We start from the raw sequence: 26044 nt of genomic DNA on the forward strand, positions 1-26044 counted from the left end.
GAGGGGCGACTTAGCTTTGATAGTATAGGTCAGTTCCATTAGTTCTGGGCATTCCTGAAGGTCCTCTCCTAATATGTTGTGTAGTGCATGTCGCGTTCTGTGGAACTGGAACTGCTGTAGCAGAGTGTTAGTGGTATCTTTGTGCTCTAACTCATCCCACTTTTTTAGTATGTATTATGGAAAAGATCATCGGCAGTCAGTATGTTCAATGAGCTCAGCACACGTATAACCCCTCTGTCCCTGCATGGGGGCAACCAAAGGGGCCATTCAATTGGCATGACTGGGGAATACAGGATAGCTTCAGGATGGATCTTATAAAAAGATATTTTATATGCGCTGGGGATACAGAAATTGCACAATTCTCTTTCCCCATTGTAGTAAAGTGCCTCCTCAATTCGACTTTAGTGCTAGAGCACTATAGAGTGTGAATATCCATTATTTTTGCATTTTCAGAACTTCTAAGATCTCCTCTATGTGTACCAGGGTGGGTGGTCATATAACTATAAGCAGGGTCCTTATAAAAGATGTTTTGTACGCCTTGGTGTTGAAGAAATTGCACATTTTATTTTCCCAATTATAGATCCACAGCCTCATAGGATAACTTTGCAATAGTTAATGAACTCATAAATAATGCTAGGAATTAAATTACAATTTCACTCAATGTCTTAGGAGAATGCTATTGATAAGCCTAACAATATGCTATTGTTGAATTCATCCTAAAATATACTGAAAACAAGTTAAAAGAAGTTCTCTGTATGCCAAAATTCAGCCTTCCCTGATTGGTAAGTGTGAACAGGATTAGAGGCTGCTTTGATGAAGTTATAACTTATAAGTATCTCATCCAGGGAGAGGCTATCTGTTGGAGAGAGCTCTGCTACACTGGAATGCCAGAGCATAAAGCTTCAAAGGAGGAATAGGTGAGGCAAGGAATGCCAGGTCCATCTACCCCCATCCAGTCTGATTGAGTCAGATGAGAGGCCTAATACAGGAATCTGTAGACATTAGGGGGTGGAGAGCTATGGAAATGAGCCATACTGAGAGATGGTTTAGTTACCTTTTCATTCTCTGCTGAGATGTCAGCCTTGTTGAATCTTGGGGGCATAGTGCTTTCTGGGAAAGCATTATGCCAGACTTTAAAGGAAGTGGTCATGCTCTGGGGTCTTGCCTTGCACCTATGTCGACAGGAGTGAGCTCCTAATTGACCCCAGAGAACCCTAAATAAATATGTTAGAGGGGCAGAGCCTCTCAGATCTGCTCCTTGACACTAAGAGAAGAAGGAGGGTTGCCATGCTGGAACCTTGATTTGCAGGCCATGTATTCTGACTGACTGCACCTGTTGAACAATCTGGAACTACAGACCTGAGGATGTACCATGCTTCTAAAGGATAAAACAGTGGACTCACTGCAAGCTACAGGTTAATAGAGCTCACGTGGAACATCACCTCTAGGATACCCCCTTCCTGAAGTGCGTCCAGTGGATTTGTAAGTGTTTTGTACAAGTGCATTGTGGGAATTGTGGTCCCAAACTTCAAAGGATAATCTTGGAGCTTCCAGACCCTTGGATTGTGTTTTGGTCACTTTAGACCCTCAAGAGGAACTTCAGGGAGAAGTTCCAGAAGTTTGGAGACGTTTGGAGCAACTTTGGAAAACAAATCTATAAGGTCACCGACTCAACCGCAAGAGCCAAGCCGGGCACCTTCAACCACAACCTGGCCCTGCCTGATTCAAGGTTTGTTCTGCTGAAGAGCTCTGGATGCCCGACTTCGGGAGTTTGACTGAGAGCTCCCTAAAAGTCAAGCCGGTGAACCCTCACCAAATCTGGACTGGTGAAGAGCATCGAGGGAACAAGCTCCAGAAATGTTTCTAAGTCCGAAGGTAACTGAGGCCTCCTGATCAGTGTATCTGCGCAGGGCTCCATCACGGTCTGCCTGAAAGTTTTACTTTGCCCCGGTCAAGCGTGGCCAAATGTCCCAGAGTGGCAATATAGGTTTCTAAGTGCTAGAAAGTGTTTAATCTTTAAAAATTTGTATCTCTGATTTCCTCAATTGGATCTTTGTCATTTTGGTGTTATCTTAAATATAAAAGTAGTTCCTATTTGTATAAATTGGTGTGGGAGTTTTATTGCGTGTTGTGTCTTAATTATGTACTGAATTTGTGTTTGTAAATGCTTTACATACCTGCCTCCTAAATTAAGCCTGCCTGCTTGCAGCCAAGCTATCAAGGGTGGAGCATTGGAAAATGTATTGAGACCTATACTGAGCCCTAGAATGTGTTAGTGACCTTATTGCCAGTGGTAGATGCAAACTTACCACTACTGATTAACCACTTTCCAACACTGGTTCAGAAAGAATTTAAAGTAGGTATTTGGAAGCGGTGTGTTCTGAGGTAAATACCTGGCATCATCGGATGTACAATATACTTATTGAATTATTTGTTCTGATTCAATAAATCCAACCACAACCTGCAGAAAAAACAATTCCGTAGCAGTATTAAAAAATCCAAAATATCTTCAGTGTGCTTCTCTACTTACCATTATTCGGTGGCACTTCACAAAAGAGAGTACTTAAATTTGATAGTGTTTGGTTAATTCTGCATTCGGAGTTGCATATATATACGTGGGAGTTCTTGCTATCAAAGCCTGTGCCATTCACTCTCAATATCTGGCCACCACCAAAGCTACCTGAAAGGGAAGAAAGCAAATGAGTTGTCATAAAAAAATCAGTAGTTTGTAAAGTGGTTTGTATCCTTCAATAGCAGAATGATCAGCAATCGTTCCTAGACTTTAAGAGATTCCTTTGGCTCATATTATCCAGTCTTTTGGTCTTTTTATGAATGGAAATGACACACAGTTTTTTAGGAAATATAGGGTGATGCCCCTCTCATTTGCCTGATTGGCTGTGGGGTTGAAATTTAGATGTGCACCAATCAATTCAAATTAAATGGAGAACAGACCAAAATTTGACGACCAGCGAGGCCTTCCTTTCTGGATCTGCCATTTTGGCTTCTCTCCCTTGGTCACAACTCAGTCCCTGTCGCAAGTGTAAAAAGTGTACTCAGCTCTTTCCATGGAGATCCATACTATTGCGGTAGTCAGTTTATTTTTTTCAATATCTTACTTAAAATGTAACTTTATGTTTTCCTTTTCACGGAGACCACACATATTGAATGCTTTCTTTTCTGTGTGATTGCACTATAGCAATATATATATATATATATATGCACCTCCCTCAAAACACAATCTCCAAAAATCTACTGGTGTAAATGTATGCTGCTAAATTAGCTTTGGGTCAAAACCAAGAGATCTCATTACCCTTAAGGAATCGATCCCGTTCAAATCACTTAGTGCACAAAGCTGTATACTCCTCCATCTTAAGTGGTATTCCCTGGCTGCGCATTAAGATATCAGGCAAACTTCTTCTTGAAGTCTCTAGATTTTCTCAGAAGTCTTTAAGATGATGATGCTCAATTTTGGTTGCACCTGCCATATAATGGAACTGACTTCCACTTGCTCTGCATTAGGATTCAAACCTGTGGATGTTTAGGAAGACTCAGAAGACTTAGCTTTCTCTCCGTCTCCCTTAATTGATCTGATTTGCTCATTTGCTTGGTTTGAGGCTCATGAATTTCGCTTTTTTCCATATGTTAGCACTAAGATCCCTCTCTTATATACTTGCCTTCTAGCAGCAGTTTCATATAGAACCAGTAGTTGAAAATGAAAAATGTAACCTGGTGCTAAAATCAGATCTACTAAATAACCAAATGGGGTAATATTACTAATAGTAATGCATAGAACACCACCATCAATAACTTCATAATGACAAGATAACCAGATTATCAGAAGAATCCTCACCAGATAATGATGATGATCACGCAAAATGACCAGCGCTCTCAGATGGTATCAGATTAGGCCAATCAATAACTGTTTGCCTCTCTCTACAGTTGTTATGTGGGGTTTAGGAGAAATGGGTGTATTTGATGACACAAGGCATTTGTGATACATATTTCGGAAAGCAATATATTTACCACCAGCACTATTTTTTTATTCACTGATGGTAGTTGATTAGATGCTGGAAATTATGGTGATGAAATATGTTTTCCCAGAGTGTCTCAATAAACATAACTGGTGATAGTTACTGCTGGTGATAAATTAGCAGTATACAGATACATCCAACAATGAGATTAGAGCTGGTGCCTTGATATTTTCCGCTAAAGATTAGTTTACCACCATTAGTATTTGAAGTATGTTGAACATTCATCTGTAATAGTTTGGCTGCCTGCACGTGTTTACACTCGCCAACTGATTGCTTAAGTAAAACAAATACCTATTAGAGATTAATAATATCAGAAATTATGAATTTTAACATCAGATACAAAAATTTCCAGATTTACTAATTTCTCATTCAGCACAGTGAAGCATCCACAAATGCTGCGCTGCTTGAGAAGGAGAGAGCAGGAGAGCACCAAATTTTCTGAAATATGGCACTCTCCTCCCCTCTCCCTACGCCGGTACTAAAATTTGCTGCCGTGCACCTCAAAGTCACCTTTGCGCCATAGTGCAAGGGTGTCTCTGTGAGTTAAGCATAAGTTTTGTACTGGAAGGATGACCTTCCAGTACACATTTTTTCACTTAGACTAATTTTAAACATTTTCCCACTTTGCAAATGTGCTGCACAGTGCAGTACACATGCAAAGTCCGAAAATAAAGGAGAAAAAAAGCATTTGGTTAAAGGGTGTGCTATTTTCTGATGCTAAACCCTGTCTACTTTCGGTTTAGCGTCAAAAACCTTGGTTGGTCCATGGGCACGCACATGCACCATACATGGAATGCCCCCTTGGCTCTAAGTAGTGCATAGCAGTGCTATGCGTTCCTTCGCATTTCTTTTACAATATTTCTAGTGCTGAAGGTGCTAGAAAGAAAATCAGACAAAAAGATTTTGCACTGATTAGCGTCACTTTTTTGATGAAAATGGCATAAAATCTCAGTTAATCAGCCCCAAAGTGTACTCCAAGCTGCAAGGGTCAACAATACAAAGAGATTTTGTATAATTTGCATAATGAAATACCTCCACTCATGAACAAATACAAACAACCACACACACTCGCACATACACACACACACACACCCGCACACACACAGACACACACACGCACACAAACACACACACACAACTTTACAAAATGGTGCCTCCATTCTGTTTGGCTTGCTTTGCATTAGCTATCTTTTTAATGCAGCCCCTCCATTGTCATAGGCTGTATTACATTAATCTTGCCTACAGTTTTTAAGCCTCATTGTTTATTTTTTTCTTGCTGTGCTGCTTTTTATATTGTTACTTTACCCCTTTGTCTTTCATCCTCATTCCAGTGCTCACTAATTAAGGAGGTGAGCCCCACCTCTTCGACAGCAATTAGCCACACTCTAAACTAACAAGCTTTTGCAATGCAATAGGTCTCGCACTTGTGAAAGCTAGAGCTCTTAGTGTTGAAATTTGCATAGCGCTATTGCCATTTGTATGACTTCGCGGTGCTGGAGGACAAGAAAAGTGGAAAAAAAAGTAACAACATCCTGGAAATATGATTTATCTTCTTTTTCATTTAGCGAGATGAGAATTGGCAACCTTTATAAACAAGAAACTGACGTTTTTAGCACAGTGTTCTATATTTTGCTGTTTGCAATGGAGGCAAGGAAGTGCACCTATAAGACTCATAACATCGAGTCTGAACCAAAAGGGGAGAGACTCTTAACCCTTTCTCGGTCAGACCTACAACCACTCATCATGGAGGCTGTAAACTCAGCGCTTAACAACTATCAGGCAAAGAAACCGAAGTTATATCAGGACATTGATGAGGATCAAGATAGGGACCTGAAGGGGAAGTAGTATAGGGAACGTTTAATTCACATCAGCGAACTACTGGGCTTTGAGTGAGTAAAGTTTGCCATATGAGGATGAGTTTTATGCTCAGTACAGTACTCCTTTGTCAGATGACCTTTCATTGCATGGCTTTATTTCAAACATCATTCTCAAGCAGTGGAAGGACATTGATAAATCGGGTATTTCCAAATTTCTGTCTAAAAGGTACCCACTGGAGAAAGTTTGAAGAGAAATTTCCTCAAATAGTGAAAGTCAATTCCATCCTTTCTTCAATGGCATCCTCCAATTGATTTGTTATCATCTGAGGATTCCACCTTATCTGACGTAGTGGATCGTAAGATTGAAGCTTCACTAAAAATATATTCTGCTGCCTCCAACACTGTGGTGAGAGCAAGTACTTAAGCAGCCTTTTACCACCCAGATCATTTTAAACGACCTTCAATCCTCATTTGAATTCCTCCAATAGAATTCAGATCCAAAGGTCATATGCAGGAACATGGTTCTGTTACCCCGTTTTCTTTCTGTTTTCTCCATTGATATGTTATGGTCTTCAATGGCTTTTGCAGGCACCATTGTGGACAGTAGAAAGACTCGATGGGGGAAGCCGTATAAACATGATGCGGGCAAACTTTTCTCATTCTATGTCTGCTGTTTCTGGGTCCAAAGCTATTTTGTCCACAGCTTAATGAGATGGCACACAATTCAGCTGAGAAGAAAACAGGTCAGCCATGTTTCTTCAGATAAGTTTGGTTGAGGAAAGTAAACACACCTTTTCATGACAGGGCCCGTGACTGGGGGCTGCACACTCTATCAAATACCAGCCTCAAGATCAAAAGCCAAAGTCCTGGCTATGTGGTAGGAGCAAGACTGCAACTGTTTTCCCCTCAATGGTCATCAGAAATTCAGAGTCAACAAAAGGAAGGGGGGAGTGAGAGCTCGTTATGGTCCAGTGTCCGTGCTCCTCAAATGTTAGCTAAATCATGAGGGACACTGTTCCTGGTGTAGGGTGTGACATGTGACCCAGTCTGAAAGAGGAGGTAAAGTCTAGGATAGAGGCGAGGTAGAAAAAGGGGGTGAAAAAGAGAGAGAGGCAGAGGTTCATCCCCAGTATCAAGGATCCAGTCCCGAAGGGGAGGGCCAAGTCTTGCCTCTTAGTTGCCCCCACACCCCCGAAGGATGTCATGCTTCATCATCAGGCTTTTTTTGCTGATAGTCGGGACGGCGCTGCAATGCCCGATGGGCCCCGAAGGATCTCTTTTACGGAGATCTTTTAAGAGGAAAGCCATTAGGTGAGTGTGGGTGTGTGGGGTGGATCCAGTGAGAAGTGGTGGTGCGGTGCGTGCAGAGGTGGATAAAATTACCTAGGGGTTTCCACTGGTGGGTTTTTTATTCATGTGGTATCCCTGGTAGGTTAAAAAACCAAAGGGTTTATTGAGTTACAATGAGGCCTAATGTGCCAGTGTAACTAAACACAAGGTTGACATGTTTCACGCTATGTATGTCCTAGTGATCAATAGCGTTTCTTCAGTACCTAAAAAGGAAAGTGCAAGTGCGCGTCAGAGAGAAACGGGGTTCCGGAGTGGTAACCCCGCAGCTGTGTAAGGTAGCTTGGGGTGGACCATAGGAAAGGTATATCAAAGGGGGTCCACAATCTCTGTAAGTAGATATGTCCAAGCAGTACCTACAAGGGATAAAAGAGGGGAAGAAAAGGAAATTCATGCGTCTGGTGCCTGTTGGCCCAGCAATGCTACAGGAAAGATCACTGGATAGCATACCTGACACCGTGACCAGACCAAAAATTTATTTGAACATAAACACGCACATAACAGTTATTGCAAAGTTGCAGACAAAGAACAAGTGCTCAATGGCGAGGGTATCAGGTCATAGTCCGGCGTGGTGAAAAAATGACAGTTGCTTCCCTGATCCACCACCTGTGCACCTGTGGTTATCTCTAATGGCCTCATCCCCCTCGCAGTACGGGGCACAGAGAGACCAATGGCGCAGTACGCCTGCTGAGCCGCCCGCCTCATCAGATGGCCACTGTTAATGCCACAATGCGGTGCACTCAAAGTCCGGCCCGCGGCTGCGCCATCAAGTCCAATGTGCACCCCTAGCTGCCCGGGTGGAGAATGGCAAGATGTTAGTAAGAGCCTATATTAAGTACGAAAGCCCCCCTCTTAGGTAGGGGCGTGTACATGATCACTTTTTAAATATTTTTTAAAGTGTATGTACATTGTGCCTTTTAAATTCTGCTATTTGCACTTGCTTTTGGATACTGTTCCTACCTCAATCCCACTCCCCGCACAGCCGATCAGGTGCTGGTACGAGTGTGGGGTGGATGCCATTTTGGGTGAAGGCAGGGGTAGCGCTCTAGTTGCGGCTGCTTCCCGCCCTCCTCTCCTCCTATGAATGATCACCATTCCCCGACGGCGCAGCCGGCGGCGCGCCGAAGGCGCGAAAGGCAAGCCCTTCTGCCCCCGTCATCGCCAGGACATCGCCTCTTGCCTGTACCCCTGGTCAAGATCCGCGGGAAGTCCGATACTAAGATAAAGAGACTTTACTTGCATTGAACCCAGGTCAGACTTGTGGTGAGCTGCCGGGCCAACTAGGGCTAACATGCTTACAATGCAACTCCTGCCATTTTGCTGTACCTAGGCCCTGTTTGGCTGGACAGAGATCGGGGTCTGCCAAAGCCAAGTTCTGATCACTGTCCTTCAATTGAATGTTAGATCACTCGCCAAGCACTATTTAGAGATACGGACACTCATCGTAGAGGAATCCCCTGATGTTCTCTTCCTGTGTGAAACATGGCTGCGCGATGATATGATTAGTTTACCTAGTCTTACGCTTCCGGAAGGCTATCTGATTAGGTTTGTAAATAGGGATGCTAGGGGCGGCGGATTAGCAGTCATTTATAAAGAACATTACGCCTGTTCCTTCATCAAGGAAGATATTTGGGTTTGTGAAGGTGCCCGCTTTAAGATTGTCATCAGCCCGCGTTTTTCGCTGTCAGGACTTTACATTTACCGACCCCCAGGACATGCGTCTAAGTTTATTGATTCCTTACTTGAGGTGGCCAGCTCCTTGGTGGTGGGATCGGCTAATTTTACAATTCTAGGAGATTTAAATCTCCATTTTGATCAGATTCACGACCCAACCTGGCGGATTTAGCAGTCTTACAATTAGACTCCCTAATTCAGGTCGCTACACACTCGGCAGGGCATATACTGGATCCATTGTTTTCTAACATCCCGGAGGTTAAAACGGATGTGCTCAAACCCATGGGATGGACGGATCACTACCTGATTAAAGCCACCGTCGAGGTTTTGGAGCCATTTAAAAGGGATGGGCTGAATCGGGTCTTTAAGAGGCCATGGCATAAACTTAAATCAAAGTACCTCCATACCTCCTTAGGGATGTTTCCCTGTGATGACAATGCGGACCCCGATACAGCATATACCACCTTCCATGACTGGATCGTGAGGGGACTTGATGCCCTCATCCTGGCTAAATGGACTAAGGGGCGCAGATCCCCCTCTAACCCCTGGTATAATGACGCCCTGAGATCCATGAGGAAAGATTGTAAGAGGGCTGAGCGAACATGGGGAAAATGTATTTTTAAACTGGTACAGGAACTTCAGAGTAATAGAACCACTGCTTCTAGCATTACTTCCGCACAGCAGTGCGAGGACCTTGCCATTTTCTTTGTAGAAAAGGTGCAAAAAATATATAGGTCATTCCCGCAGCACTCTTTGGATTTACACGCCTCCACTAATACCAATGCTGGTGGTGCTGCCCTGACTTTCATACCAGAAATCACGAATGATGAGTTGGCTAAACTCTGTAGGAAAGTTAAATCTGGTTCTCCGGCAGATCCTATGAGGCTGGCACAATTTATGGAGTCGCTGATGCTTTTCCAGCAGCCTTTGAGTTTTATACTTAACCTGTCCTTTTCTATGGCCAGTGTTCCCACTGCCTGGAAACAGGCATGGGTCTCCCTATCATTAAAAAGCCCACCCTGGATCCTTCTAAACCAGAAAATTATTGACCGATTTCCCTTCTCCCATGGGTGGCCAAGCTTGCTGAGGTCCACGTTAACATTGTGCTGTCTCAATTCATGCACCATACCGACATTCTGGACCCATCTCAAAATGGGTTCAGGCCGGGTCACAGCACCGAGTCCGCCCTACTGGCCACGACCGAACATCTCCGGACGATTCTCGACGCCTGTCAGACTGCTGGGCTGATTTTACTAGATCTTAGCGCGGCCTTTGACACGGTATCGCATGACATTCTGTTATATCGTCAAGAGACAGTCGGTATTACTGGTCTCGCCCTGGAATGGTTTGTTCATTTTTAAAGGACAGATCCTTCAGGGTGTCGGCACCTCCATATCTTTCTCAGTCCCATCACATCGGTCAGGGAGTCCCTCAGGGCTCTGCACTCAGCCCGTCCCTTTTTAATCTCTATGTGCAGCCGCTTGCGGCAGTAGCAAAAGAGTGGGACCTTACGCTGGTATCATATGCAGATGATACTCAGCTGGTCATCACTCTTACTGAAGGGCCATCTGCATCGGCCACGAGATTTAGGGACCATGCCAGCACCCAAGTCATTAGTCAAAAACTTGGGGGTCTGGATGGACTCTTCGCTCAGCTTCCAGACCCACGCCAAGAGAGTGGCAGCCACCTGCGTGGGTCTGCTGAGGGGCCTTAATCCGATACTGAAGTTCTTTGACTCGAAAGTACGGCAGCTTATTGTCCAAGCTACCATTCTCTCACGTCTGGACTATGCCAGTGTGCTGTTCTTGGGTGCAAACAAAGCCGAGATAGCACGTCTGCAGAGAGTTCAGAACTCGGCAGCAAGGACCTTGGTAGGTCTTCCCCGTAGATGCTCTGCCAGAGCCACGATCAGAAAGCTGCACTGGCTTCCTATTGACTCCCGAATCCAGTTCAAAGCTCTCTGTTTGGTGTTTAAGATTCTTAAATCCAGGTCCCCAGATCTCCTGTGTCTGCTTCTGACTATATGTGCCCCAGCGGAGTTTGCGCTCACTGGGACAACATCAAGTGACTGTACCTCGTACCAAACTATGCCGTATTGGTGGTCGCTCTTTCCGGGTACTGGGAGCCAAGCTTTGGAACTCCTTGCCGCTGGGCATCCGTGGTATGAGAACTTGTCTATCTTCCGGAAAGCCGTCAAAACCTTTCTGTTTCCTCCCCCGTAGGGTTGCTTGTCCTAGCTTGGCCTGCCTCATCGGTACTACATTTGATCTACCAGCGCCGGGATGCCTCTTTGCTGGGGCAGCTGTCGCGCTTACACAAACTTTTAACATAAAATTTTTAACATAACACACTACACAGGAGAGGTGTCCCAAGGCTAAGCGATGCTGGTTATGCCCGTACCATATTAACTGAAAATGGGGGTAAAAAGACAATACAGGTAAAGTTAAAATGAAGGCTGGCCCCGTACATAATAGTCAGAGTTTTAAGGCGTGCACCAGGTGGATACCCCTACCCCTGACAACAGGTTGCTGGTTACTCACAGTTACAACGGGTGCCGGTTCCTGTGCACCTACCCTCTGCCAGCGGCTGCCTGAATTTAATTCATGCTCTCTCTAGTATCTGAAGGAAGACCTTTTATTATAGAAAATTCTATTCTCCATGACTATGGAAGTGCCTTCCCAGTGTGTTCTTGTGGTTTGAGAGTCTGTCATTTATTGCAGTATTACCCTTTTACCTGTGTTAGGTACTCTTTTGTAACATGCACACATCACTTTTCTCTTGTAACATACTGTTTGCTACCACTTACATTTTGTTTGCTTTCGATACTTTCACAAGTGCCACCATTGCCTACGTAATGTTTGTTCTTTTGTTTGAGTGTCTGCCATGTATTGCAGTATTTACCTCTACATGTACTTGGTACGCTTTTGTAACCTGCACACATGTCACTTTTTCCTCCTGTAATGCACCGTTTGCTACCTCTTGTATTTGTTTGCTCACGATTGTCACTTTTCCCTCATGTAACTTAGCGTTTGCTTTTGTCATTTGTTCACTTGTAATGTTCTCATGTATCAGTTCTGTTCCTATTGTGAAGCGCTGACACCTTCGGGTAAAGTCAGCGCTATATAAAATGCATAAATAAATAAATAAAGGGGACTGGTGGCCTCCGTCTACTCTTAATTGGAGTCTCGAATCGGTGCGGAAGGCGTCTCCTGCTTCCTGTTCTCAGAACGTGTTGTGCCTAGTCATGCGCGAGAGTCAGATGAGCATGTGTCAGAGAGAGTGTCTCTGAACGACTCGACGCATGCACTGTGGGTAGGCCAATGCGTAGAATAATGACAGCCCGTGGTGTCCCGGGGGGAAGAGGGGGCATAGATGTTTACTGTTCAATTGCATGAGATATAAAGGAGAAGTGTAGAGCTAGTACAGCCGCGCAAACAGATAAGGCAGACCGCGCTAAGAGGCCGCTGCTGTCACAGTTGTTTGCTCATAATGGTGGCCCTCTATGAGGGGAGCACTTGAGTTCTGTACTAGGTTATGACCTGCAGACTGATGATAACTCTTGAAGGGGGGTGATTACACAGTGTTAAACACGTTTGTGTAGTCCATTCTGAATGGTATATTAATATTACAGGTCACTCAGCATGTTTTAAACTGCAGCTCAGGCATCCATGGTAGATGGAGCATCATATACCCCGACCTGTGGGGCACCCATGGTAGATGCTGAATGGTGAACCCCGTTCGGTGGGCGGGGGGGTTTCTCTGAAGGTCCATGGAGAAATTCACGGCACATTTCCCATATTTAGGTGTTCTCAGTGTTCAGTCACAGTCTAGAGCTCCACCCATGGTATTTCATCCTTCAGTCCATGGATCTGTGTCTGAAGGCGGAACACCCACCACTTGATGTAGGAGGGCCTGTGTGTCCCATTTGGGTCTCGCTTCAAGGACGGTCCAAGTCATTTAATCACATTTATGATTTTACTCGAGATAGTGGTTAATCAGTTTAGTTGCTACCCTTCCACATCGTGTGGTGCGCTTGTGCTTGCTAATGCGAGTCCTAACTGGGCGTGATGTCATGCCAACGTATCTCAACCCACATGGGCAGGTGATAAGATATACGCAATTCTTGGTGTTGCAATTGGTATGGCCCATTGTTCCCATGTGAAATGGTCCAAAGTTAGAGTTTTTTTCTGCGTTGTGGTTGGGCCAGCATGACAATGTCCTGAAACTGGAGACCAGTTCCAGAGTGCGGTGTCCTGAATGTGCCTCCTCTTATTCAGAGGGCGTGTATGGACCAGGGTATCCCGGAGTTTGGACGTCCTTTTGAACGCAAAATGTGGTTGTGCCAATTCCAGGTTATCGCTATTTAGGGTTTTCCAGTTTCGTCTGATAAAGTTCTTCATTTTGTTGGACAGGGGTGTAAAGGTGGTAACACACGTGAGGAGTGTGTTAGATTCTTTCTCTTTGTTTTCTAGGAGGGCATGTCTGTTATTATTTTTGGCACGTTTCCTCAGCTTCTCAACCACCTTGGCTGGGCAGTGTCTATCTAGAAGGTTCTGCTCCAGAACCAGAAATTCGAGGCCCTCCACCACCCACAGGCTACCACCTGCGCCTCATCCCTGGTGGCCAGTGGTAGGACGTAGGTAGGTTTGTTCAACCTCCGCTTTATTGCATTTATTGTATTGCCTGTATTTTCATTGTTGTGTCTGTGACGCCTTTTGTCTGTCTTCCCCCGCTGCCTGTACGTGGTCCGTGCCCCTTTTTCTTCCCTCTGTGTCCCTCGCTGAACCCATTCTCTCTCTGCCTGGTCTTTCCTTCTGTTCCCCTTGCTGCCCCTGTGTCTCCGCCCGGTTTTCCCTTCTGTTCCCCTCGCTGCCCCCGTGCCTCTCTGCCCGTTCTGCCCTCTGTTCCACTCATTTTCCCTCATTTTTTTGTGCCTTTCTGCCCTCTGTTCCACTTGTTTCTCCCTCGTTTTTTGTGCTTTCTGCCCTCTGTTCCACTCGTTTTTCCCTCGTTTTTTGTGCCTTTCTGCCCTCTCTTCCACTCGTTTTTCACTTGTTTTTGTGCCTTTCTGCCCTCTGTTCAACTCGTTTTTCCCTAGTTTTTTGTGCCTTTCTTCCCTCTGTTCCACTTGTTTTTCCACTTGTATTTCCATTTTTTTGTGCCTCTTTGCCCTCTGTTCTACTAGTTTTTCCCTCGTTTTTTGTGCCTATCTGCCCTCTGTTCCACTAGTTTTTCCCTAGTTTTTTGTGCCTTTCTGCCCTCTGTTCCACTCGTTTTTTGTGCCCTTCTGCCCTCTGTGCCACTCGTTTTTCCATTGTTTTTGTGCCTTTCTGACCTCTGTTCCACTCGTTTTTCCCTCGTTTTTTGTACCTTTCTGCTTTCTGTTCCACTCGTTTTCCCCTCGTTTTTTGTGCTTCCTGCCCTCTGTTCCACTCGTTTTTCACTCCTTTTTGGTGCCTTTCTGCCCTCTGTTCCACTTGTTTTTCCGTATTTTTTTGTGCCTTTCTGCCCTCTGTTCCACTAATTTTTCCCTTGTTTTTGTGCACTTCTACCCTCTGTTCCACTCTTTTTTTGTGCCCTTCTGCCCTCCGTGCCACTCGATTTTCCCTCGTTTTTGTGCCTTCCTGCCCTCTGTACCACTCGCTTTTCCCTAGTTTTTTCTGCCTTTCTGCCCTCTGTTCCACTCGTTTTTCCCTTGTTGTTTGTGCCTTTCTGGCCTCTGTTCCACTCGTTTTTCCCTTGTTTTTGTGCCTTTCTGCCCTCTGTTCTACTAATTTTTCCATCGTTTTTTGTGCCTTTCTGCCCTCTGTTCCACTTGTTTTTCCCTCGTTTCTGTGCCCCTTTTGCCTTCTGTTCCACTCGTTTTTTTGCCCTTTTGCCTTCTGTGCCACTCATTTTACCCCTTTTCCTTCTGTTACCTTTGTTGTCCTTCACCGCCCTCGCCGCTGCGTCCCCTGCATCCCCGCCCCCTTGACTGCCCACTGCCCATTCGCTACCCCTGCCTCCCACCTCCCAGCTGCTCCTCCCTCCCACCTCCCCATATATGCCAGCGGCTGCGCGGCCGCGCTGCTGGCACACAGAAGGCGTGCCTAAGGTGAGCCCATCTGTGCCCATCCGCGCCTGGACCACGCCCAGTGCCAGAACCCCTGGTACCTGCACCCGCCACGACGACCGCCTCCACTACAACACCAGCATTCTGCAAGCTCTCAACTCCCGAAGGAGCCACACCTGCTTCAAGGCTGCCCCGCAACGCACACACGGCCCCTTCACCTGCAGGAACTGCACCTACATCAGCCTCAGAGCCGACAAACCACCCGCCAAGATAGACCCCAACCACCTCCTTCTTCTGAACACACGCTCCGCAAGCAAGCATGCCGTCGAACTCTGGGACCTGCTCGACACAGCATTCCCGGACGTCGCCTTCCTGACAGAGACCTGATTTAACAACTCCTCCGAACCCGACATCGCCATAGCCATCCCAGACGGCTACAAGATCACCCACAGAGACCGCACCAATGGAGTCGGAGGAGGAATCGCCATTGTTCACAAGAACAGCATCAGGGTCTCGACTAGCACTGACGACGCGCTCAGCACCGCCGAGCACATGCATTTCCAGATCCACACAGACCCTAATTCCACCCTCAGAGGAATCCTCGTCTACCAACCCCCGGACCCTGCCCCCAGTTCAGCGACTCCATCGCCAACTTGATCAGCACACACACCCTGACCTCCACCAACTACATCCTCCTCAGAGACAACTCCACAACCCTGATCAATAACCTCGCCAACCTCGGACTGAAGCAACTCGTCACAATGCCCACCCAATACGCTGACCACACGCTCAACCCAGTCTTCTCCTCAAGCCCTTACGTCTCCATCAGCCACACCACCGAACTCCTCTGGACTAACTACCACTGCATTCACTTCACCTTCCAGAAACCCACCACACACCACCGCACCCAACAGATCCCCCAACCGCTGTTGGAGCAAAATCACTGAAGACCAACTACACGCAAACCTCGCATTCAACCCACCCACCGAACCCTCCAACATCGACAATGCTGCCCACAGCCTCAGACGCTGGATCGAGGACTGCGCCAACACCCTCGCCCACTGAAGAAACCCCCCCACAGAGACACCAGCAGGAGGGCCAGCTGGTTCCCCCCAGAACTCCTAGCCTCTAAAGCAAGCCTGCCGGAAACTAGAGAAGAAATGGCACAGTGAACAAACTCCAGACAGCCACACAGCACACAAGGACGCCATCCGCAACCACCACCACCTCATCAGGGCGGCCAAGAGGACCTCCTTCAAAGACCGCCTCGACAACAACGCACACAAAAGCAAGGAGCTCTTCAACATCGTGAAGGAACTCTCCAAACCCAGCTCCAACACCAACGACATCCCGTCGTCGCAAGCCCTGTGTGACTCCCTTGCCACCTTCTTCCACCACAAGATAGCAGACATCCACGACAGCTTCAACACCCAGACAGCCCCAACAGACAGCAACACAACAGACCCTCCGTACACCATCGACCACGACCCCCTGCTAGCCTGGGCCAGCGTTAGCATCGATGACACCCTCAAGACCATGCGCTCAATCCACTCTGGCTCTCCGTCGGACCCATTCCCGCACCACGTCTTCAACAGAGCAAGCAGCACCATCGCACTCCACCTGCACAACGTCATCAATCTCTCCATCGAGACCGCAATCTTCCCAGAGATCTGCAAACACGCCGAGATCAACGCTCTACTCAAAAAACCTAAGGCAGACCCAAGAGACCTCAAGAACTTCCGGCCCATCTCTCTGGTCCCCTTCCCAGTCAAGGTCATTGAGAAAACCGTCAACAGACAGTTAACCCGATACCTCGAAGAAAACAGAATCCTGGACCCTTCCCAGTCAGGGTTCCGCAGCAACAACAGCACCGAGATTGCTCTCATCGCCGCCACCGACGGCATCAGGACCCTGCTGGACAACGGCAAGACCGCATCACTCATCCTCCTAGACCTCTGCCGCCTTTGACACCATCTGCCACTGCACACTACGAGCACGCCTCCACGCTGCAGGGATCAGAGACAAGGCTCTGGATTGGACCACCTCCTTCCTCTCCTGGGGAACCCAGAGCGTCTGCCTCCCCCCATTCCGTTCCAAAGCCTCCGAGATCATCTGCGGCGTACCCCAGGGATCCTCCCTCAGCTCGACGCTGTTTAACATTTACATGGCCCCGCTCGCACACGTAGCCCAACAGCACGACCTCAACATAATCTCCTACGCCGACGACACTCAGCTGATCCTCTCCCTCACCAAGTACCCCATCACAGCTAAAGCCAACCTCCACAAAGGAATGAATGCCGTCACCGACTGGATGAAGACCAGCCGTCTGAAGCTGAACTCAGATAAGACGGAGGTCCTCATCCTCAGCTCCAACCCCTCAGCCTGGGATGACTTCTGGTGGCCGACGGCACTGGGGGCGGCCCGACACCCACTGACCACGCATGCAACCTGGGAATCAACCTCGACTCAATGTTCTCAATGACCAAGCAAGTCAATGCCGTCTCCTCCTCCTGCGTCAACACAATCCGCATGCTGTGCAAGATCTACAGATGGATCCCGACAGATACAAGAAAGACAGTCACTCAGGCCCTCGTCAGCAGCAGACTCGACTCAGGAAACGCCCACTATGCGGGATTCCCGACCAAACTCATCAAACAACTACAACGCATCCAAAACGCCATGGCACGACTGATCCTCGACATACCACGCCATGGCCAAATCACCCCCCACCTGAGAAACCTGCACTGGCTCCCCGTCAACAAGAGGATATCCTTCAAGCTCCTCACCCATGCACACAAGGCACTCCACAAGACTGGCCCAGCCTACCTCAACAGACGGCTCTCCTTCTACATCCCCAACCGCCAGCTAGGCTCCGCCGACCTCTCACTCACAACCGTCCCGCGCATCCGAAGAACAAACACCGGTGGGAGATCCTTCTCCCGCCTCGCCGCCCAGACATGGAACACCCTCCCACTGAGCCTACGACAGACCCAGGACCTGATGACCTTCAGGAGGATACTCAAGACCTGGCTGTTCAATCAGTAGCGCCCCCCCCCAGCGCCTTGAGACCCTCGCGGGTATGTAGTGTGCTTTACAAATGATTGATTGATTGACTCACTGGAGTGGAAATAGTAAATTATTCCCCTCCTCTATCCAACACTTTCCCTACTGTTGCATTTTCTGTATTGGGAATAGTAAATTATTCCCCTCTGCTATTCAACACTTTCCCTTCTGTTGCATTTTCTGTAGTGGGAATAGTAATTTTATCCTCTACGCTATCTAACATTTCCCTACTTTCATAGTTAATGTAATGTAAACTATTGTGTTTTAAATAATTATGAATTATAATATTTTAATTTATTACATATATATATTGTTTGTAATTTTTTATTACAGGTTTATGTATATATATATATATATATATATATATATATATATATATACGTCTCCCAGAAGGCCGCAGAGCCACGCCCAACCGGGCGGGAGACGTTCATGATAAGAAACACCAGTAAAACAGTTTCCCCCTGCACTTCCAGTCAGCCACTGAAGAAGAGAGACACTCGAAACGCGTCTGGCTATTAATTGGTATGATGTTTGGCCCTTCAAAGGATTCTTTTGCTGGCATGTTGTTCTTCGAATAAAGTACCTGTTGCACAAGATGGTGGTCTCATCTGGCTCTTTCCCGAAGTTGGGACTGTTATTGTTGGATTTTTAACCGGCCTGCCCAGGTCGGGGGAGAAAGCCGACCGCTGGTTTGAAGCGGGTCCGCAGCGGCGTCACGAGATGCTGCACTACGCGGATGAGAATGATCGCGCACTGATGCAGTAAGGTGTGCGCTCACCTCAGGAAGCACAGCAAAGAAGCAGGGCACAAGATTGTTTGAAGTTGCACCGATATTGTTGGACATTTGGTGCATGTGGAAACGTACCTACATAGGTTTTCAAGTTGGTGTGGACTACATCTCCCAGAAGGCCGCGGAGCCACGCCCAACCGGGCGGGAGACGTTCATGATAAGAAACACCAGTAAAACAGTTTCCCCCTGCACTTCCAGTCAGCCACTGAAGAAGAGAGACACTCGAAACGCGTCTGGCTATTAATTGGTATGATGTTTGGCCCTTCAAAGGATTCTTTTGCTGGCATGTTGTTCTTCGAATAAAGTACCTGTTGCACAAGATGGTGGTCTCATCTGGCTCTTTCCCGAAGTTGGGACTGTTATTGTTGGATTTGTAACCGGCCTGCCCAGGTCGGGGGAGAGAGCCGACCGCTGGTTTGAAGCGGGTCCGCAGCGGCGTCACGAGATGCTGCACTACGCGGATGAGAATGATCGCGCACTGATGCAGTAAGGTGTGCGCTCACCTCAGGAAGCACAGCAAAGAAGCAGGGCACAAGATTGTTTGAAGTTGCACCGATATTGTTGGACATTTGGTGCATGTGGAAACGTACCTACATAGGTTTTCAAGTTGGTGTGGACTACGTCTCCCAGAAGGCCGCGGAGCCACGCCCAACCGGGAGGGAGACGTTCATGATAAGAAACACCAGTAAAACAGTTTCCCCCTGCACTTCCAGTCAGCCACTGAAGAAGAGAGACACTCGAAACGCGTCTGGCTATTAATTGGTATGATGTTTGGCCCTTCAAAGGATTCTTTTGCTGGCATGTTGTTCTTCGAATAAAGTACCTGTTGCACAAGATGGTGGTCTCATCTGGCTCTTTCCCGAAGTTGGGACTGTTATTGTTGGATTTTTAACCGGCCTGCCCAGGTCGGGGGAGAGAGCCGACCGCTGGTTTGAAGCGGGTCCGCAGCGGCGTCACGAGATGCTGCACTACGCGGATGAGAATGATCACGCACTGATGCAGTAAGGTGTGCGCTCACCTCAGGAAGCACAGCAAAGAAGCAGGGCACAAGATTGTTTGAAGTTGCACCGATATTGTTGGACATTTGGTGCATGTGGAAACGTACCTACATAGGTTTTCAAGTTGGTGTGGACTACGTCTCCCAGAAGGCCGCGGAGCCACGCCCAACCGGGCGGGAGACGTTCATGATAAGAAACACCAGTAAAACAGTTTACCCCTGCACTTCCAGTCAGCCACTGAAGAAGAGAGACACTCGAAACGCGTCTGGCTATTAATTGGTATGATGTTTGGCCCTTCAAAGGATTCTTTTGCTGGCATGTTGTTCTTCGAATAAAGTACCTGTTGCACAAGATGGTGGTCTCATCTGGCTCTTTCCCGAAGTTGGGACTGTTATTGTTGGATTTTTAACCGGCCTGCCCAGGTCGGGGGAGAGAGCCGACCGCTGGTTTGAAGCGGGTCCGCAGCGGCGTCACGAGATGCTGCACTACGCGGATGAGAATGATCGCGCACTGATGCAGTAAGGTGTGCGCTCACCTCAGGAAGCACAGCAAAGAAGCAGGGCACAAGATTTTTTGAAGTTGCACCGATATTGTTGGACATTTGGTGCATGTGGAAACGTACCTACATAGGTTTTCAAGTTGGTGTGGACTACGTCTCCCAGAAGGCCGCGGAGCCACGCCCAACCGGGCGGGAGACGTTCATGATAAGAAACACCAGTAAAACAGTTTCCCCCTGCACTTCCAGTCAGCCACTGAAGAAGAGAGACACTCGAAACGCGTCTGGCTATTAATTGGTATGATGTTTGGCCCTTCAAAGGATTCTTTTGCTGGCATGTTGTTCTTCGAATAAAGTACCTGTTGCACCAGATGGTGGTCTCATCTGGCTCTTTCCCGAAGTTGGGACTGTTATTGTTGGATATATATATATATATATATATATATATATATATATATATATATATATATATATATATATATATAAATATATATATATATATATATATTACCTACTGGCGGTCGCCAGTAGGTATATATAGTTAGGATTTTTTCCCTATGGGTTTTTTGAAAATTCTATGTCTAATAACTTTGGCGTTTCTGGACGGAATTGGCTGAAATTTTCAGGAAAATGGCACATTTTGTTTCTGAGCAGCTCCTAAAAATTTTGGGGGGGTTCGTCAAGGGGGGGCCGAGAAAAAAGGGGGGTCCCAAAACGCGTTTTTCCCATGTTAATTTCCATAGGGCGGTTGGCCTCACTTTTAGCCCGAACGGCTGAATGGATTTGCACGAAACTTGGCAAAATTGTAGGGACTGGTAGCCCGATGTGCCTTTTGTAGGTCTCAATATATGTGCTCCAGTGGATTTTGAGAAATTAACGTTTAAAAAAAGATATATATCTGTAACAGCGGACCGGGCAGCGGCCCAGGACGCGTACTTGTCGCGCAACGGAGCTTTGTGAAGCGAAGCTGATTGGTTCTCCGGCGTCTGTCAACATTCCAAACAGTCCGTAGCGGCCGCCATCTTGTCTCTCGGTAGGATCGAGAGACAAGAGGAGGTCAAAACAAAGGGGAAAATAACTATAAGGGGGCATAGTAGATCCTCGCTGACCCCCTAGGTTTGATGTGGAGGTTTTAAAAGGGCCCCGCGGGGCAAAAAAAAAAATAATAATAATAATCGAACGGCTGAATGGATTTGCACGAAACTTGGCAAAATATTAGGGACTGGTAGCCCGATGTGCCTTTGCTAGGTCTCAATATATGTGCTCCAGTGGATTTTGAGAAATTAACGTTCAAAAAAAGATATATATCTGTAACAGCGCTCCGCTTCGCGTAACGGAGGTTTGCGAAGCTGATTGGTCATTCTGTCACTGGGCTATAGTTGGGCTACATCTGGCTGATATTTGGGCTACATTTGTTTTTTTGTGTGTCTGGCGGCCATCTTTGGGCTACATTGGGCTACATTGGGCTACATTTGGGCTCCAACATATATATAGGCCAATGTAGCCCAATATATATTTTTCAAAGTTAATTTTCGTAAAAACCACTGGAGCATATATCTTGAGACATAGCAAAGGCACATCGGGCTACCAGTCCCTACAATTTTGCCAAGTTTCGTGGAAATCCATTCAGCCGTTCGAGCTAAAAGTGAGTCCAACCGCCCTATGGAAATGAAGGAAATGAATGGGTAATTTGTAATTAGCAAATAGCTCATCGCAAACTAGGAATGGTAAAGAATCGCTATTTATTCCTTAAAGTTCGCTATTTAGGAACTGCAAAAAACTTTGATGATACATATGGCGGTTCATCTCTAACAAGATAAGAAGCATAGGGATACATTTATGATGACTGGCGCATCACCAGGGATGTGTTAGTCATTCTGTGCCGCTGTTCCGTCACCTATGGTGTGCTGCATTTACAATGCGGCGCATCATGGGGCAAAAACAGCACAGATGCGTGATGTATCTGTGCCGTAAAGGTGGCGCATTGCTGGAGTTGTATCGCAAGTGTGATGAAGCTCCAGCAAGGGTCGGGGGTGCCCCTGTCGCAGGGTTTCTGTTCTCACACAGAACTGTGGACAGAGGATTGGAACCTCGGCGAATTAGGGTGTCCCAAAACTCACGTTAGTAATCAAAAACTCCTTAGCAAGCTAGGTACAGTGTCACATTGGATATAACAAACTCTCAATGTTTAGACAATCCAGAATATGAACTTATAGTACCTCAGGATACGTGGAACTCATGAACAGTCGGTCGTTATATATTTCTTAGAAACCAGAACATGGAGTTAAGAAGAACACATGTGTATTTGAAATGTTTATTTACTAATGCCGTCTTCACAGGCGTAGTATCTTAGATAATACAAGTACACATATTATCAGTAGCAAAATTACCAGCATAGTTACTAGTACATAAAAAGCGAATGGTGATAGTATGTTAACATGCTGTAAATGAATAAGAGTTAGCAACACTTATAAGCAGCCGCGGGCCGTGGAGGGAGTTACGGTGGGGCAGGGAGGCGGGGAGGGGGAGGGGCAAGGTAGAGAGGGCTCCACCCTGCTTCTCCCCCTCCCCGCCTCCCTGCCTCACCGTAACTCCCTCCACGGCCCGCGGCTGCTTATATCTCACCCTCCCTAATACACATATTATATTATTTGCTAAGAAGGTCTCTTTGTGTTGGTTTAGGGCGTGCCCATACTTTAGTGTCTTAGATTTGAAGGAATCACATCAGCATACACCAGCTCTCTCTTCATGTGAGCCGCATCAACTGTTGTGTATGTGTGTTCGGCAAAGCAATATAAAACCCGCCTCATGCCCAGAATTGGCAGAAGTTGCACTTATGTTATGAGTATGAAGTCGTGGAGATCAGACCTCATAACAATTCTGTATCGTGTTGTTCTTGAAACTTTAGCACTCGCTGTACAGATATAGTTTAACAAGCAAAGCAGATAGTAGAGCAATAACATATTATTCTCATGTAAACCACGATGAACTACTAGGTGGAAAGCTAAAGCAACAACTAAGTGTCGTGTGCAGAAGTTGCAAAAAAGGAAAAATGGCGTTTAAACCGGTAATGAGCCCATGCTAACTTAACACGGTGTAAAGATATCCAGGACCTAGATGACACCTCCCCATGATCCGGAAACGAACTGAATAAGATAATAGAAGTGCCATCTCATGAGAGCAGATTGCAAGTTTATATGTGGACGGTCCGCAAGGTAAAGCATTAAAAACTAGGAAAATTTAATGCTAAAGAAAAATAAAACAGCCAAGTACTTTATCGAGTCTTAAGCCAATAGGCAAGGTAAATAATAAAAACTTGACAAATAAGTCAATGAATTGTCAATGAAATGCTAGTACTCAGCATATCAAACATGAAAAAGGTCTATGACATAACTGTGTATGCAAAATAAGCTGCAACAGCCTCCAATAGGAAGTCACCGTCTTCATCCGAAAACAGTTCAGCCATCCAATTTAAAAGCGGAAAAGAACATACGTGCTCTCCCAGCACCGGATCCTCTATCACCATCAGAGGACAGCTCGGTGGGTTTTCAAGAAAGCTCTGTTCCAAGAAAGACTGTGCTGCCGCCAGTAAATTCCAGGGACCAAGTAGTCCATGCATCAATGCCACAGCCATAATCCTTTCGCCAGGACAAACCAACTCGTGAGTAATGATAGGAGTCATCAGCTGATTAAAGTCGACGTCAGGAGAAACCGGTCCGCAGAGACACAAATCAATGGCCCAATCGAAATCACAGGTCAGGCAGTGAAATACAGGCTGGACACAGGTGAAGTAGGAGAATCGAAAAGATAATCCATATGCCGTGCTTAATATCGCCAACGGCATTGTGCCATAATATTCTAGCATGCGATTGCGGAACAGTGTCAGCAGCTGCAGGGTGGGAGGTTGCATAGGAGGGACATCCATATTTAAAAATGTAAAAAAGCACAAGAGCGTCCGCTGGTAATGCAAGTAAAAATGCCAATCCACGAACCAGAGTGGAGAAAATAGAATGAAAGGAAGCAGGGATGAGTCCAAAGATTTTCTCAAATGAAGTCACGAGACCACTGGTAACAACTTTAAAAAAGTGCGCCAGGGACTTTGCGGAGGATGCGTTAAAGATAGTCGGAACCATCTTGCTGAATTTGAAAGGCAAATTTGAATTGAAAAGTGTGTGCACCTCTGTACGGGTGTTCGCTATGTGAAGCACGAAAGTTTCACGGGCCGAACTCAAGGCCACCTCTCTCTGAGACAAAAGAGCTCTTATTCTTGCCATGCCGTTGAAATCTGTCCCAAGGTTGGTATTTGTGGCCAGATTGAAAACTCCCTATGTTCATGTGTGGGAGGAAATAGAACATTTCTGCAGCAAATAACCCGTTCACTTACTGTTACGATAAAAGGAATACTTTTAATTAACTCAGAACAATCTTCATTATTGAGCATCAAATAACTACCATTTTCCAACAACTTGAACGTGGGGATGATAGCAGGAACTGGCGTGCCTTGCAACACGCAAGCCATATTTGGTCGGTGTTTGTTGCATGAACCGTGTAACTGTATGTGCCTACACATTAGTGAATGATCTGGCGTCTCAGTGCATTCCTCTCCATTCAGATAAACTTCTTGATCATCTTTGAAACATCTGTATGTGTATGGAAGCGACCAGACCTCATGAAGAAAAGCACTACCTAAAGGTTCATAACGACCTATTGGTATATATTTCATACAATTTGAAAACTTATATAAAGCAAAAGGCAGCGTTATTAAACCGTGGATAAGGCACGTTGCCAAAAAACCCGCAATCCTCTGCTGATGATGTCACTGAGCATGTCATGAATGATGTAATATGTGACATCATCAGCAGTGGATTACGGGTAATAGTATCTCTAGTTTACTCCCCTATAGCTGTCTTTCTTTTAACATAAGTGTCTGTTTCCTTCCCTTATACTTACTGTTTTTGGTTCGCTTCCGGTTCGCGTACCGGGGAGCGAACTGGGAAGCGAACTAAGAGAACTAGAGGTTGGCACAGTTCCAAATATTGTACCAATTTTTTAATAACGGGGAGGTAGTTCTGAAAAGAACTTTTTTTTTTATTTTTCAGAACATTTTTTTACTTTTTTTGAATTTTTCTGAACAGTTTTATATTTTTTGGGGTTTTTCTTGGAGGGGGCAATGAAAACGATTCATTGTAAAGGGCTCAACAGGAGCAACAAAACAAAAAAAAGAAGTATTTATTATTTTGGGCGTTTCGTACAAACTTGCATATGATAGTCAATAGCTCTGTTGATCAGAGTGATGCTTTTTTCTCCGTAGGAAATGAATCCATCGCAAAATACGCAGATGTGTTTTACATCACCAAATCTCATTTGTATATTTGGCACCATCTCCCTGCCCTCTGGTCCCGTTACTTCCGGTACAACAGATCTTCTGGCCATAATAGGGAGATTATCTAGGTCGTTCCGAAACTGTGCAGCACTGTAGTTGTTAGGATGCCACCTAGTCATATGGCGATGCATTGTGTAGTTTCCGAAACTGTATTTTTTGTCGGTCCCTCTGGACAGTCTATCTTGACATATAAGGCAAGTTACGTATCTTGCATTTACTTTTTTCTGACCTTTGGGAATTTTAAAAAATTGCCAAATGAAGTTTTCTTTCCGGTGAGACGTCCTGGGCTGCTCAGGCAAAAACTGCCTCTCTTCGTGCTCGTCCTCCTGTTCCTCTTCTTCCTCTTCTTGTTGAATTATAACTTGAGCAGGTGGTCCACTCTTCCTTGGATGT

The 26044-nt window shown here is 46.1% G+C and overlaps 1 protein-coding gene across 1 annotated transcript in view; it reads right to left on the reverse strand.

Annotated features, from left to right (window-relative positions):
• Positions 1-26044, reverse strand: part of LOC144828000 (fibrocystin-L-like) — a 1506874-nt gene that overhangs the window by 621490 nt on the left and 859340 nt on the right. The window contains exon 42 of the mRNA XM_078686147.1: positions 2531-2680. Within this exon, the coding sequence (XP_078542273.1) occupies positions 2531-2680 (150 nt within the window). The remainder of the gene's footprint in view (positions 1-2530; positions 2681-26044) is intronic.

The sequence above is a fragment of the Lissotriton helveticus genome, chromosome 4_1, assembly GCF_964261635.1.
Source record: "Lissotriton helveticus chromosome 4_1, aLisHel1.1, whole genome shotgun sequence".
NCBI classification, from domain to species: Eukaryota; Metazoa; Chordata; class Amphibia; order Caudata; family Salamandridae; genus Lissotriton; species Lissotriton helveticus.